This window comes from Ursus maritimus, unplaced genomic scaffold (assembly GCF_017311325.1).
Source record: "Ursus maritimus isolate PB19 unplaced genomic scaffold, ASM1731132v1 scaffold_10, whole genome shotgun sequence".
NCBI lineage: Eukaryota > Metazoa > Chordata > Mammalia > Carnivora > Ursidae > Ursus > Ursus maritimus.
Window position 1 is genome coordinate 68,169,173 of NW_024423344.1, and position 15,681 is coordinate 68,184,853.

At 35.9% G+C, this 15,681-nt stretch overlaps 1 protein-coding gene across 1 annotated transcript in view; it reads left to right on the forward strand.

Moving 5' to 3' along the window:
* TM9SF2 (transmembrane 9 superfamily member 2) overlaps window positions 1-14,236 on the forward strand; it is a 57,519-nt gene extending 43,283 nt beyond the window's left edge. The window contains exons 13-17 of the mRNA XM_040624156.1: window positions 3,086-3,245; window positions 4,948-5,099; window positions 6,174-6,285; window positions 9,991-10,162; window positions 13,545-14,236. Of these exons, the coding sequence (XP_040480090.1) occupies window positions 3,086-3,245; window positions 4,948-5,099; window positions 6,174-6,285; window positions 9,991-10,162; window positions 13,545-13,612 (664 nt within the window). The 3' untranslated portion in view covers window positions 13,613-14,236. The remainder of the gene's footprint in view (window positions 1-3,085; window positions 3,246-4,947; window positions 5,100-6,173; window positions 6,286-9,990; window positions 10,163-13,544) is intronic.
* Window positions 14,237-15,681: the final 1,445 nt, after the last annotated feature.

A 15,681-nucleotide genomic window follows, 5' to 3' on the forward strand; every position in this document is an offset into this window, starting at 1 on the left:
AGGACCCTGGGATCATGACCTGAGCCAGAGGCAGTCGCTTAATGACTGAGCCACCCAGGTGCCCCACATTCCCTTTTCTTTTTTTTAATGATTTTTTATTATATTATGTTAGTCACCATACAGTACATCCCCGGTTTCCGATGTAAGGCTCGATGATTCATTAGTTGTGTATAACACCCAGTGCACCATGCAATACGTGCCCTCCTTACTACCCATCACCGGTCTATCCCATTCCCCCACCCCCCTCCCCTCCGAGGTCCTCAGTTTGTTTCTCATAGTCCAGAGTCTCTCATGTTTCATTCCCCCTTCTGATTACCCCCCCTTTCTTTATCCCTTTCTTCCCCTACTGATCATTCTAGTTCTTATGTTCCATAGATGAGAGAAATCATATGATAGTTGTCTTTCTCTGCTTGACTTATTTCACTTAGCATTATCTCCTCCAGTGCCGTCCATGTTGTAGCAAATGTTGAGAACTCGTTCTTTCTGATAGCTGAGTAATATTCCATTGTATATATGGACCACAACTTCTTAATCCGGTCATCTGTTGAAGGGCATCTAGGCTTCTTCCACGATTTAGCTATTGTGGACATTGCTGCTATGAACATTGGGGTGCATATGGCCCTTCTCTTCACTACGTCTGTATCTTTGGGGTAAACACCCAGTAGTGCAATGGCTGGACCATAGGGTAGCTCAATTTTTAACTTTTTAAGGGACCTCCACACTGTTTTCCAGAGTGGCTGTACCAACTTGCATTCCCACCAACAATGTAGGAGGGATCCCCTTTCTCCACATCCTCTCCAACAATTGTTGTTTCTTGCCTTGTCTATTTTTGCCATTCTAACTGGCGTAAGGTGGTATCTCAGTGTGGTTTTGATTTGAATTTCCCTGATGGCTAATGATTTTGAACATTTTTTCATGTGTCTGTTAGCCTTTTGTATGTCATCATTGGAAAAGTGTCTGTTCATATCTTCTGCCCATTTTTTGATTTGTTTATTTGTTTCTCGTGTATTGAGTTTGAGAAGTTCTTTGTAGATCTTGGATACCAGTCCTTTATCTGTAGTGTCATTTGCAAATATATTCTCCCATTCCGTGGGCTGCCTTTTAGTTTTTCTGACCCACATTCCCATTTTTAAACCTAGAAATCATTTTCTCTGTCTTCAGTCTCTCTCTCTACATTATCTAATATTGGGATACTTTCTCCTTGAAACGTCTTTCTTTTTTGGCTTCATAGAAATTATCTTAAACCAGTTTTTTTATATCTCTGATCAGCCCTTCTTTGATTTATCTTCTTCATCCCACCCTGAAAAGTAGGTGTTCACCAGAAGGATGGTGAGGTAATGAGAGAGGGAGAGAGAGGAAAAGCACACAAGAGTGCACCAAGAACCCAAGGGGGCAGGAAGAATTGGTGTTCACCTAGGAAAAGGAGTACCATTTAATGGGATTCCTGGGTGGCTCAGTCAGTTAAGCATCTACCTTTGGCTCAGGTCACGATCTCAGGGTCCTGGGATCCAGTCCCACGTCATTCTCCCTGCTCAACGAGGAGTCTGCTTCTCCCTTTGCCTCCCCCCGCCCCCGGCTCCTGTTCTCCCTCTCCCTCCCTACATCCCTCCCTCCCTCCCTCTCTCCCTCCCTCTCTCTCAAAAATAAATATTTAATTAAAAAAGTACCACGTAATGACACAAAATTAATTCATGTAATTTTACGTAAATAAACACCTGCATGTAATTATTACAGTAGACGCAACAAAGTGGCATTTGATGTTACTAAACATTGTTTCCATATTTAAAAAGAATTTAATGGAGAAAGAAATGCTTCCTTATATTAATAAAAATCTCAATTTATTTGTAATATAATTTGTATACAGAGAACATCAACAAATTTCAGCCATAAAACATAGAGAATTAATGCAAGAGTTTGGCAGTATGGCTAGATATCAGCTAATATTCCAACATCCTGAATACTACCAATAGCAAATTAAATGTTTTAATGGTAGTTGTAGTTGTATGGGAAGAGGACTCTATTCACAGGAGTATTAGCCACAGAAAACCTTCACAATATCTGAAATAACTTGTCAAAACATGCACCATCCAGGTGACAAGTTTACAAAGCTAATTAACTAGTATGAGATACAAATTCACCATGTTACTCGATGAGAATACCTAGTGTACGAGGGGCTTGGCAATGTGCCGTGGCTACTAGCACAGAAAACATAGAAATAGACCAGATATTCGTGGAAGCATGCTAGATGTGGCATTACAAACCAGAGGAAGTGTTAAATGATGCTGGTAAAATTGTCTATATGAAGGGAGAAACTCTCTTCTTACCAGTCACACACAGTCAATTCCAGGTACAATCTAAATGTAATGGGCATAATGATTAGAAGAAAATATAGAAAAGTATCATCATGATCCCAGGTTAGGAAAGACTTTCTTCTTTTAAAGTACACAACGGATAAAGGGGAAAATTGATGACCGATCACATTAAAAACTGTGTGTGGGGAGTGTAGAAGCAATTATAGTATGATTACAGCCATGTTTTTAAAAAGGTACTCATAGAAGAAAGACTGAAGGGAAATTTAGTACACACGTTCACTTGTTTGGGTTCATAAAAAGCTATCAACTGGGAGAACGAGATATTTAACAAGGAATTATTTAGTAGCTAGAATATATAAATAACTCACACCTATAACTTTGGAAAAGATGTACAACCCAAATGAAAAATGAGCAGTAGATGTAACCAGCAAGTCACAGAAATAGTACCTATAAAGCCAACAAACATAAGATGCTCAGAGGCAGTTGTCAACAGGAAATGCAAATTAAAACAACAAACTTGACAATCTAAAACATGAGGAAATATGTAAAGAGATAACTTTCATAAACTGCTGGTGGGAGTTTAAGTCAGGCAGAAAAATCTGGAAAGTAATTTGGCAATTTCTAGTGAAGTTTTAAATTCATATACCCCATTACTCAGCAATTTCATTTTCTTTGTATATAACATAGAAATTATAATATTAATTACATGTGATTGGTACTATATCATTTGCTTCTGACTCAAGTTTTACCCAAAAGCCTATTGTGTCTTTCAGGATCGTATTTGCTGACTTCTTTATAATGAATCTGATTCTCTGGGGAGAAGGATCTTCAGCAGCTATTCCTTTTGGAACATTGGTTGCCATATTGGCTCTTTGGTTCTGCATATCTGTGCCTCTAACATTTATTGGTGCATACTTTGGTTTTAAGAAGAATGTAAGTTTATAGGTGTTAATTTATTCAAATAAATTTCAGCTATGGAAATTAGCATATGCCACCTTAAAAGATAGGAAAGTGTCTTAAAAAAAAGGGTGTCCAAAAGATATATTTATCCGATGTGATCTGGATTTTATAGAAAACGGATGACCTCTTAATTTGATTGCAGTCATTCTTAAAATAGTATTTTTGGGGTGTGGTAGAGAAGTTGCAGATGTAAACTTAGATTTCAAATTTTTGTAAGTGAGTGGAAAGTATAGATTAATAGGAAATGAAATGCTAACTTAAACTGATGAAAACTTTGACCTTTAACATTAAAAATGCTTGAATTACTTTTTTTTTCTAACCTAAAAAATATGGCATTGTTTCCTTAGCATTAAGTGTTTCTGTATTTCTTAAAACGAAGTAAACAAAGAGTATGGGTTAGGAGGAAAGCTATAGGAGAAGTGACTAGAAAGTACAGTAACCCTTTTTTTAACATATAGCTTTACAATAAATTTTACATGGTTTTCCTGCTAATACTTGATTTTAAGGAAGATTCTCGTTGAAGCTGAGTTCCACCCTCCCCCCAGTCTTCTCCACCTCTGCTGCCCTCTTCTGACCTCAGGCTAAGAAGAAAATGAGAATTTATTCTTCACTGTCCTTCTCACTTCACTATCCTTGCTCTTCTCTGAAAGCGTCTGGTCCACAAGGTTAAAGGAAATATAATGAATTACTCTCATACACTTTGTGAAGGGGACCCAGAATGTCCCGGAACAAGCTGTCAGTGCTTCATTATCTCCACTGCACCTACCATGCCAGCCTTCAATTCTTGGGAATTGAAAATTTATTATTTTAAATCTATATAGCATAAATAGTGACCTAACATGATTTAAAATTTTTTTGATTACATAAATAAGTACTTAAAATTCTGAAAATATGCCTGTTAAAAATACAAACACTGAAGGAAGGACATGATGATTCTCTACCTGTACACATGTGTATCTGTAAAATAATTTAGTCCACAGAAGTATAATCTCAATGAGAATACCAAGTTTTAAGTTTCTGATGTATCATCACAAAAACTATAGAAGTATGTTTTTGCAATTTTTGCAGGCAAGTGAATTTCTGCAGGTACCCGTTTTCCCCCTTAGCTGTGTTTTAGGTACTTTAGGTTTCACTTATTTTTGTACTACCATGTCGTGTTATGAAAGGGAGAATATTATCAATAGCTTATGGTCATAAAGCTTCATATAGCCATTCATTTTTGCCTTTGTGTTCTTAAGTCTTAGTAGAATTCAGCTATTTTAATAAAGATGACATTGCCCATCTCCAAATAAAAATACATTGACAGTAATTTCAGAACCAGCTGATGTCTTACAAGTATATAACTAAAAGGGAAAAAGTAACTCTACTTTTGTCTTAACTATTATTTTTAAGTACTACATTATCTCCTTCTATGTATTTCTTACTTTATCTAAAGCCATTAGTGGATAGCTGCTGGAAACAGTGGTGGCTTGCTCCAGTGCACAGATGAATATTGTCCTGATAGTGTTTGGGTCATTGCTTCTAAATACACATTTCAGTTTGATGATTTAAGTAGATTTGTATTGTCAGTAGTGTTGGCTTGGAAGCTGAGAGAAAAGCAGGCAAATAGTCTAATATAGAGAAGAATTTTTAAAATAAATACATAATTGTGAATGCTTTCTTTATTTTACTGAAGGCCATTGAACACCCCGTTCGAACCAATCAGATTCCACGTCAGATTCCTGAGCAGTCCTTCTACACAAAGCCATTGCCTGGTATTATCATGGGAGGGATTTTACCCTTTGGCTGCATCTTTATACAGCTTTTCTTCATTCTGAATAGTATCTGGTAAGCTAAGGGTGAAGTCTTCTTATTCCCATTATCATTGTATGTAGTATTAACTTTCTCTTTTTGTTTCTCTGAATGACTATTTATATCTTATAAATGTAAACTGTTCTCTAATAATCAAAAACCTTGAGAGCCAAAAGGTTATTTTATCTCTTCCGTGTGAGAAAAGGAACAGTGGTGATAACAGCGATTATTTGTTGAGTGCTTATTAGTTCTTTTAATTCTCAGACCTCTATGAGGTGGGTATTATCCCATTTTAGAGAGAAAGAGGTGAAGGTTTGGATGTTAAGTAATTTATTTGTGTCAAACAGCTACCATGTAACAGAAAATTAACCTGTCTATCCAAACCTGTGTTCTTCAATAAGTAATCTGTATTGCTTCAGAGAGAAGCTACTCTGAGCCTGTGATAAAGGGGAGTCGAGCGAGTGCTGGGAGAAGGGTGGAGGTAGATGACCTTCAGAGTTCTTACTAATCCCAGGATTCCTTCGTTCTCTGATTTCTTGTTTGCATGGAGAAACTCATAGTGCTAATTTTGAGCCAGTCTGTTATCAGGGAGTATACACTGCAATATATCATCATCGGTCAGTCACATCGGCATGTTACAGCAGGTACCAGGGTTTGCAGTAGCATAAAGTCAGAACTGAATTTGAGCTTTTTAGCGACTAGAACATATCTTTCCTTCTCGATTGTGAAAGCATTTTCACAATTCAGATGTTTCTGTCACACACGATAAGAAACAATTTGTACCAAATGGAACCCTTTTTTACTTTGGCTCTGCCTGTCCATTAATTTTTTATTGAATTTATCTGACTCACCGGTAGACAATTAGACTAAGCATATTTGAGTAAGAGTTTCGGGTTGAGTGAGAAGACAGAATCCGATGACATTGCCGAATCCTTTCCTCTCCTTGCCCCACCCCTACTCCATCACTGTCTACACTTACGAGAATTTGTTGTCTTTGATTAGTTGGGACAAAAAGCAAACCTTCCCCAATTCAGGGAACGTGAAAAGATTGTGTCATTTACTGTGTCAAGAGAAAATGTTTTTAGTTTAATTCTCACGTGTTTATTATAGGTCACACCAGATGTATTACATGTTTGGCTTCCTATTTCTGGTGTTTATCATTTTGGTGATTACATGTTCAGAAGCAACTATACTTCTTTGCTATTTCCACCTATGTGCAGAGGTATGTATTAACAATGTTCACTTATATTAATTTGTAGACAGTATTTATACTTTCGGCATAAAGCAACTTTGAATACTATTAATTGAAATAATTTCTGTAAATATGTGTTTATTAAGATAGAAATGGACCTGTATTCCTAAATCAAATGTAGCCTTCTTTAGGAATGGATTAAGATAGTATCTCAGTTCACTGTATTTATATTTATTTAGAGCTTAAATTTATAAATGTTAATTTTCTGAGAATAGCACATTATGCTAAGTTTTCATTTTTGAGCTTTTAAATGTCTGAATTAAAAATTAATATTCTTTACAAAATATAGGTATTTCTAGACTGAAAGTTTAGTAAACATTTTTAAGTGGAAAAATTCATTAAAACATTTCAGTGATTACATTTTAATGAATTATATTCATGGCAAAATGATGGCATTCATATGTAGAATTAATTTTTAGAGGTCTGGGTTGTATTAAATCATTCTTTTGTAGTTATTTTCTTTTTTCTTTTTTTTTTTTCTTTTTTTTTTTAAATAATGATTTTTTATTATATTATGTTAGTCACCATACAGTACATCCCCGGTGTAGTTATTTTCTATACAGGAGGTTAAATCTAACTTTATTAAACTTGAGATGCTTTTTTTAAAAAATTAAGGTTAAGCTTACATAACTTAAACTCAGCCATTTTAAAGTGAGCAGTCCAGGGCACTTACTACATTCATTTACAGTGTTGTGTAACTACCACCTCTTTCTAGTTCTGAAATATTTTCATCACCCTTAAATAAAACCTCATACCTATTAAGCAGTTACTTCCCATTCTCCTCTCCCTACAAGACCCTGGCAATCACCAATCTGCTTTCTGTCTACAAATTTACCTATTCTGGACATTTCACATAAATGGAATCCTACAATATGTGGCCTTTTGGGTCTGTCTTCTTTCACTTTAGCAGAATGTTTTCAAGATTCAGTACTTTGTTACTTTTTATAGCTGAATAATATTCCATTGTAGAGCTATATCCCAATTTATCCATTTATCTGTTGATGGAAATTAGATTTGTTTCCATCTTCTGGCTATTGAGAATAGTGCTGCAGTGAACATTCACGTGCAAATACTTGTTTTGAGTACCAGTTTTCAGTTCTTTGGAGTATATACAGAGGAGTGGAATCGCTGAGTCATATGATAATTCTTTAACTTTTTGCAGAACCACCAAACTGTTTTTCACAGTGGCTGTACCATTTTGCATTCCTACCAGCAATGCACAAGGGTTCTAATTCTCCACATCCTTTCCTACACTTGCTGCTGTGTTCCCCCTTTTTTTTTTTTTTTTAATTCTAGCCATCCTAGTAGGTATGAAGTGGTATCTTTTTGTGGTTTTGATTTTCATTTCCCAGTGACTAATGATGTTGAGCATCTTCTTTTTGCTTGTTGACCATCTGTATCGTGTTTGGAGAAATGTCTGTTCAGATCTTTTGCCCGTTTATGAACTGGGTAGTTCATCTTTTTGTTGAGTTGTAAGAGTTCTGTATACCAAATACTAAATACTAGACCTTTATCAGATAAATTAGAGAATATATTTGCAAATATTTTTATATTGTAGGTTGTATTTATTACTTGGTAATGGCCTTTACACAAGTTTTTAATTTTGATAAAGTCTGATTTATCTATTTTTTTCTTTTGTTGCCATATCTAAAAATTCATTGCTAAATCCAAGGCAATGAAAATTTACCTCTCTGTTTTTTTCTGAGTTTTTCTCTGTTTTTTTCACTTACCTCTAGTTTTAGCTTATATATTTAGGTCATTGATCCATTTTGAGTTAATTTTTATTATGGTAATTAATTAGGAATCCACCTTTGCATGTTGGATATTCAGTTTTTCCAATACCATTTCTTCATTGAATGGACTTGTAACCTTGTGGAAAATGCATTGGCCATAGATGTATGGTTTTATATCTGGATTCTCAGTTCTGTTCCAGTGGTGTGTATGCTGTCCTTATGCCAGTACCACACTGTTTTGATTACTATAGCTTTGTAGTAAATTCTGGAATTGGGAAGGGTAAGCCCTCCAGCTTTGTTCTTTTGTGAAGATTATTTTGGCTATTTAGGACCCTTTGAAATTTCATATGAATTTGGGATCAGCTTTTCATTTTTTGCAAAAAAGGTCATTGGAATTCTGATAGCAAATGCATTGAATCTGTGAGATTTTTAGGAAACGTCTTTTTTTTTTTTTTTTTAAGATTTTATTTATTTATTTGACAGAGAGACAGCCAGCGAGAGAGGGAACATAAGCAGGGGGAGTGGGAAAGGAAGAAGCAGGCTTCCAGCAGAGCAGGGAGCCCGATGCAGGGCTCCATCCCAGGATTCCGGGATCATGACCTGAGCTGAAGGCAGACCCTTAACCGACTGAGCCACCCAGGCGCTCCAATATTGCCATCTTAACAGTATTAAGTCTTCTAGTCCATGAGCACAGGATGTCTTTCCATTTATTTCAGTCATCTTTAATTTTTTTACCAATGTTTTATAGTTTTCAGTATATAAGCCTTTCACATCCTTGGTTGAATTTGTTCCTAGGTATTTTATTTTTTTGGATGCTGTTGTAAATAGAATTATTTTTTAAATTTCCTTTTCAAATGGTTCCATATTAGCATTTAAAAACACAGCTGATTTTCATTTCAATCTTGTACCCTGCAACTTGCTGAATTTATTTGCTCTAGTAGTTTCTGTGTGTGGATTCCTTAAGATTTTCTCATTTGTGCTGGTATGCTTTTTAAGTATATTTATTTTTCACATATTCCAAGGGGTAGAAAAGAGTGAAGTATTTTTTTTTAAGATCTCCTGCTAAGCTACTTTATGTGAAAATAAGAAGAGCTGTTTTAAATACTGACCTTGTTGGGGTGCCTGGATGGCCCAGTCATTAAGCTTCTGCCTTCGGCCCAGGTCATGATCCCAGGGTCCTGGGATCGAGTCCCGCATCGGGCTCCCTGCTCAGTGGGGAACCTGCTTCTCCCTCTCTCACTCCCCCTGCTTGTGTTCCCTCTCTTGCTGTCTCTCTCTCTATCAAATAAATAAATATCGACTTTGTTTAAATTTTGTTAGTAGTAACTGAAAATAGATTTCAACCAGGCTTTGATAGGATAATCTTCCTAATATACAGTTAACCAGACTGTAAGAGAAGTAATATTAATTTTGAATTACATAAGTAAGCTCTTGTACATTGCTTTTCTTTGGGAGGAGTACATTTTAAAGTACATAAACCATTTAAGATTTTTCAGGGGCGCCTGGGTGGCTTAGTCGGTTAAGCGTCTGTCTTTGGCTCGGGTCATGATGGCTGGGGTCCTAGGATCGAGCCCTGCGTCGGGCGCCCTGCTTGGCGGGGAGCCTGCTTCTCCCTTTCCCTCTCCCTCTGCCTGCCGCTCCCCCTAGTTCTGCTCACTCGCTTTCCCTCTCAAATAAATAAGTAAAATCTTAAAAAAAAAAGATTTTTCAACGTGTTTTTAGGCAGTTTCAAGTAGCTCCCCCAAAAGTAGGGGGGATGGTTTTTAGCATCTTTAATGAGGAGAGAAATGGGCAGAGTTCAGTAGGGGAATGAGACTGGAAATAATAGCAATAATTAGGTTTGGGGTTGTTTCACTTAGATGTGTTTGCTTTATAACTCTCTTCACCTACAAGTTATCTATTAATTGCAAAGTAATTCTTGTTTTTTTTCTTTTCTACCTAGGATTATCATTGGCAATGGCGTTCATTCCTTACCAGTGGCTTTACTGCAGTTTATTTCTTAATATATGCAATACACTACTTCTTTTCAAAACTGCAGATCACAGGAACAGCAAGTACAATTCTGTACTTTGGCTATACCATGATAATGGTTTTGATCTTCTTTCTTTTTACCGGTAAGAATTAAAATGATTAGTTTTAGTTAACAAGTTTGTAGACAAATTATTTATAAATATTTCCTTTTATAAAATCCATGAAGCTGTCTACTACTCAGCACTCCTGTGTTTAGTTCTCAGTGCAGCTAAGCATTCTTTGGTCTGCCCCGCTGTGAGGGGCACGTCAGTAAACCAGAAGTGAGGGAACCAAACCTAAAGGAAGAAGGCTAGACATGCTCCATTGTTCTGCTACCAGCCGGGGGTACCTGGACCCACACTGGCCCAGTTTTCCCCTGGTAACCTCTTAATGGTGCAGTCTTTCTCATGTTCATTTCAGAGGGAGGGTAAAAAGCTTTAGCTACCTAAGTTTGGGGGTAAGTAGAAATTGAGGGGGTGAAGTCAAGGTGAGCTTGAGAAAAATGTCATCAAGCAAACACAATCATAGCACATTCCTTATTCCAGAAGTTTTAAACTACGGATTTATATCTCCACTTCAAAATCCAGGTGCCTAAATGGGAAGCGTCGGTGTTTATGTTACATATGTGTGTCTTATCTGTTCACAAGATAAAAGTTTTCTGAGTCTTAGAGCCCTTGAGAGTAGTTGCTTGGTAAACATTTATAGAATAACCCAAACTAAAAAAAAAAGAAAATTGTGGGACCTTTCTTTTTCACGAAAAATGTGCATCTAAAATTTTATCTTAGGGATGCCTGGGTCGCTCAGTTGGTTAAGCATCTGCCTTTGGCTCAGGTCATGATCCCAGGGTCCTGGGTTCAAGTCCCACATGAGGCTCCTTGCTCAGTGGGGAGCCTGCTTCTCCCTCTGCCTGCTGCTCCCCCTGCTTGTGTGCTTGCTCCCTCTCTCTGACAAATAAATAAAAAAACAAAATCTTTTTAAATAAATAAAAAATAAAATTTTATCTTAGACTTTGTTGCATGCTGTGTGAGAAAGTATAGGATCTGAAAAGGAAAACCGAATTAAAAATAATTAGAACTGTTCTATTTTTAGTCATCTGTTAACATTTAGGAGAATTAGGTAGGGTTTGATGTTCCCTGTTGCTGTATCAGTGTAGAATGAGCTTCAGGCTCTTACACTGATTTTATGTTCCAGGTCATTGGTCAGACAGAGCGGGGGTAGGTGTGTGTGTGTTGGGGGGGGGGGATTTATCTTGGTGCCATGTGATAGATAAGATAGGTCCACAGCCATAAATCTTAATAAATAGTCTGTAAAACAGAGGTAGCCTGTGAAACAAGGAATTACTGTTCTTGTGCATCTGTACTGTGTGTCCATAAGTGCACATACAGAATAATTTATTCTTGCCTGCATGCAAAAAGTCGTGATCTTAGTGAATGTCTCTTGTTTTTCCAGGCATGTGATGTACTGATAGTTTAACACCTAAAACTTTATTGTTCTTGATTTTTAGTGTCACATTGTGTTTATTCAGAGTAAAACTTTGTGATCTAAGTTTGGGAGCCGCCTCAAATTAACCAGTTTAACCAATAACTTTTGGCGTATTTCACTTTATGGGAAAGATTCTCTGCAGGGGAGTGGTGAGCTCTTTGAGGGTCTTGCATGTGTCTAAAGTGGGGAACATGTGTATTTACTTCAGTACTCCAATCCACCATGTTATCGAAGTTAGTCTGCTCTACAAAACAATGATGCTGTCACGTAAGGAAAGATGCCACTTCCAGTATGTACATTAGATTTATCCCATATTAAGAACAAAATAAAATACTAGGAGTATTTTGTTAAGAACAAAACCTAAGGTTGCCAAATATGGTGACAAATGTATTTTCTCAACTTAAGTATCTTATTATCTTGAAGTTCTTGCTAAGCATAAGGTTGTTTAAATACGTTTATGTTTTCACCATTACTGTTCTAAACTTAGCCCCAGCCTCTTCACAAAGCTTAATAATGATCTTTTGAATATCCAAAAGGTGTATTTTTATGTCCTCTAAAACACAGTGACTGGCACATTGTAGGGACACGTGTGATGTATGAATGAGTACAATAATGTTTATAACATCCCATAATATCGTCCCATATATAGTCTCTTGACTTAGAAAATCTCCTTTAATGCTTTTCTTTGTATTGCATTTAAAACAATGGTGAAAACATTGGAACTTTAAATATAAAGCTTACACGAAGATATGTATATCCCCTTCTGTGTTCTTCAGCACTTAGACTTAATATTCTCAGGGGGTGATTCTGGAAAAATTGCAGTTTTTAAAAATATGGTAGGCAGTTCACAATTCAGTAAATATTCTTTTGCAAAACAGAGCCTCAGAATTTATGTTTAGTAAATCTAAGCATGGTAAGGTTTAAAATAGCACTATATTTGAAGCCAGAAAAAGTGAATTTGTGTTCTGATCCTATTACCAGCCAGCCATGTGGCCATTAGACATTTACTTAACTGAGTGTCATTTTTGTCACCTGTCTAGGATTCAAGTTTTTTGGAATCTAGACTAATGAAGATACTTGAAAAGCATATATTTTTTCATGAATCATCTCATTTACTCTATATAGGGCAGATAAAATTATCTCTGCTTTTTTCAATTTTATTTTATTTTAAAGATTTTATTTATTCGAGAGAGAGAGCACAAGCAGGGGGAGGGGCAGAGGGAGAGGGAGAAGCAGGCTCCTTACTGAGCAGGGAACCTCAATGCGGGGCTCGATCTCAGGACCCTGAGATCATGACCTGAGCCAAAGGCAGACACTTAACTGACTGAGCCACCCAGGCACCCCCAAATTATCTCTGTTTTAATAAGAAATGGGCCTGGAGATGTTAGTTGACTAGTCCGAGGATAATACACAGTCTCGACAGAGCTGCCCTGTCCTCTGACACCGTGCCACCTCTCATATTCATGGGGCTGCATCTTTGTTACTATCCTAATTTATCACTTTTAACACTTTGTAGAAACTACGAGTTTAGTTATATTGTAATTCTTTAGAAACTGATAATTCCCAATAACTATACTTAGAAAATATACCCATTTAATTTTTCTATGAATCTGATATTCTCTTTAAGCTATTCATATCATACCTTGAATTAATTTTAATATCAGTTTTCCATTTTGTGATAAAATAATCTTATTAAATAGGAAAGGAGAATTGGTATCCTATTCAGCTTTTAATTTCAGATTTCTTGCATGTAATAAGGAAAAGAATGTATTATAGAAAGCTTAGGTAATCTTAAAGTATTACAAGTCCTATTTCTGTAAAAAATTTGATTTGATTTGAGATAGTTGTATATTTTTCAAAAAAGCTTATGGATCTATGCCTGGTAAGTAATAGTTCATAGTTTTGTGGCTTTTTTAAAGGAACCAACCATTTTAAGTCTGTGTTTTTATGTAAATTATGAAATTTCCTCTGGAAAAGTGTTTATTTTTGTTTTTTCTTTTATAGGAACAATTGGCTTCTTTGCATGCTTTTGGTTTGTTACCAAAATATACAGTGTGGTGAAGGTTGACTGAAGAAGCCAGTGTGTCCAGTTAAAACAGAAATAAATTAAATTCTTCATCAACAAAGACCTGTTTTTGTGACTACCTTGAGTTTTATCAGACTTATTGGCCTAGTAATCCTTCAGAAACAACATAATTCTAAATACACCTCTTCCCATACACCTGTCTCCACAAAATGTGTTTTCAGCACTAAAACATTTGTATCGTGATTTGATTAAGTATATATTCAGTTGTTCTCAATGAAGAGCAAATTTAAATATTATGTGCATTTGTAAATACAATAGCTATAAAATTTTCAATACTTCTAATGGCAGAATAGAGGAGGCCATATGAAACAGTACTGATGAAATGCAGGACAGTTCATTGTAAATAGGATTTTCTAGGCTCGGTAGGTGGAAAGAATTATTTTTCTTTGAAGGAAATAACTTTTTATCATGGTAATTTTGAAGGATGATTCATATGATGTGTTTATTGGGGGGATGTGGCTTTAAAAGAAATCTTGTATTGGTTGTAACTGTTCATATCTTCTTTTCTGTGTTGACTTCATTATTCCCATGGTATTGGCCTTTTAAACTATGTGCCTCTGAGTCTTTCAATTTATAAATTTGTTATCTTAATAAATATTGTAAAAACGTCTTCATTGCATCATTACCTATTGCATATTCAAGGAGAGTCTATAAACAAATCATTTACCAATGGTATTTTAAAATGGTTTATACTGTTTTATCAGATTTTACTGATTTTTGTTCATGTAACACTTTCTTGGTTGATCTAAATGAAATTCAGTCTCTTGGGTTTTGTGATAAATCTGAGATTTTCACTATTAGGCAGTAATAGAAATTTTAGTTGTGCACATCTAGCCAGATAAATGATGTAAGTCTATTGGTTAGTATGGGCCTAACTACATTGTCATTAAGGATTTTATATTTTTGACCTGGTTTTCAAAACACGGTATTTTTATTTATTTTTTTTAATAAAAAATCTCAATCATTTTATTTATTTATTTGTTTATTTTATTTGTTTTAGAGAGAGCATGAGCAGGGGATAGGGTTGAGGGGGAGAGAGGCAGAAAGAGAGGGAGAGAGAAAATTTTAAGCAGGCTTCAGGCCCAGTGGAAAACCTGACACAGGGCTCAGTCTCACGACCCTGAGATCATGACCTGAGCTGAAATCAAGAGTTGGATGCCAAACTGACTGAGTCATCCAGGCACCCCATTTTTAATTTTTTTAAGTCAGTATTTGTTTATAATTTGCAATGACTAGCAAACCTCCGTCTTTATGATTACATTGTCTTCACTTGGTTTTCACAGTTATATTTCTTAAAAGTTAAGAAGTAACTTTCTGGGGTGCCTGGGTGGCACAGTTGGTTAAGCATCTGCCTTCTGCTCAGGTCATGATCCCAGAGTCCTGGGATCGAGCCCCACATCAGGCTCCCTGCTCAGCGAGGAGCTTGCTTCTCCCTGCCCTTTGCCCTTTCCTCCCACTCATGCTTTCTCTCTCTCTCTCTCTCTCTCTCAAATAAATAAAATCTTTAAAAAAAAAAAAAAAGGAACTATTTCTCTTTCACATTCATCTAATTGAAATCCACTTATGTGGAAATAGAAGTTTGGGATGATTTCAGAAACATTAGTCTGCTTATACCTATAAGAATATTCATCTTGTATTTTAGGGGCTCAGTGCTTGCTGCTTATGAGAGAACAAATCAGATAGTGAAGTTGCTAGGCTCTTACCAATTTTATGTTGATACCGTTTTTTTAAAAAACTAACCTGTTGGTTTTGAAGCGTGAAGGAGCTCTAGTTATTTTTAACTTCTCACATAGAGACTTAAGATAGAGCAGTTCCTTTCAAATTTATTTTCTATGTTAAAGTATATTTAGTTTTTTATATATAATACTGTTAAAGTACAGTTGAGATAAGCTGGTTGACTAAACAAAAGGTTTTATAAAAAAAACTGGATTCAGAACTAGGCTAGTTTTGTTGACTGAAGTTAAGCTTAAATTTTATTTTTCCTTCCCTAAACAATTAGCTTAGTGACTAAAGTAGTGAGCTTACTGTTTTGATAGAATTTTTATGTAAAACTTT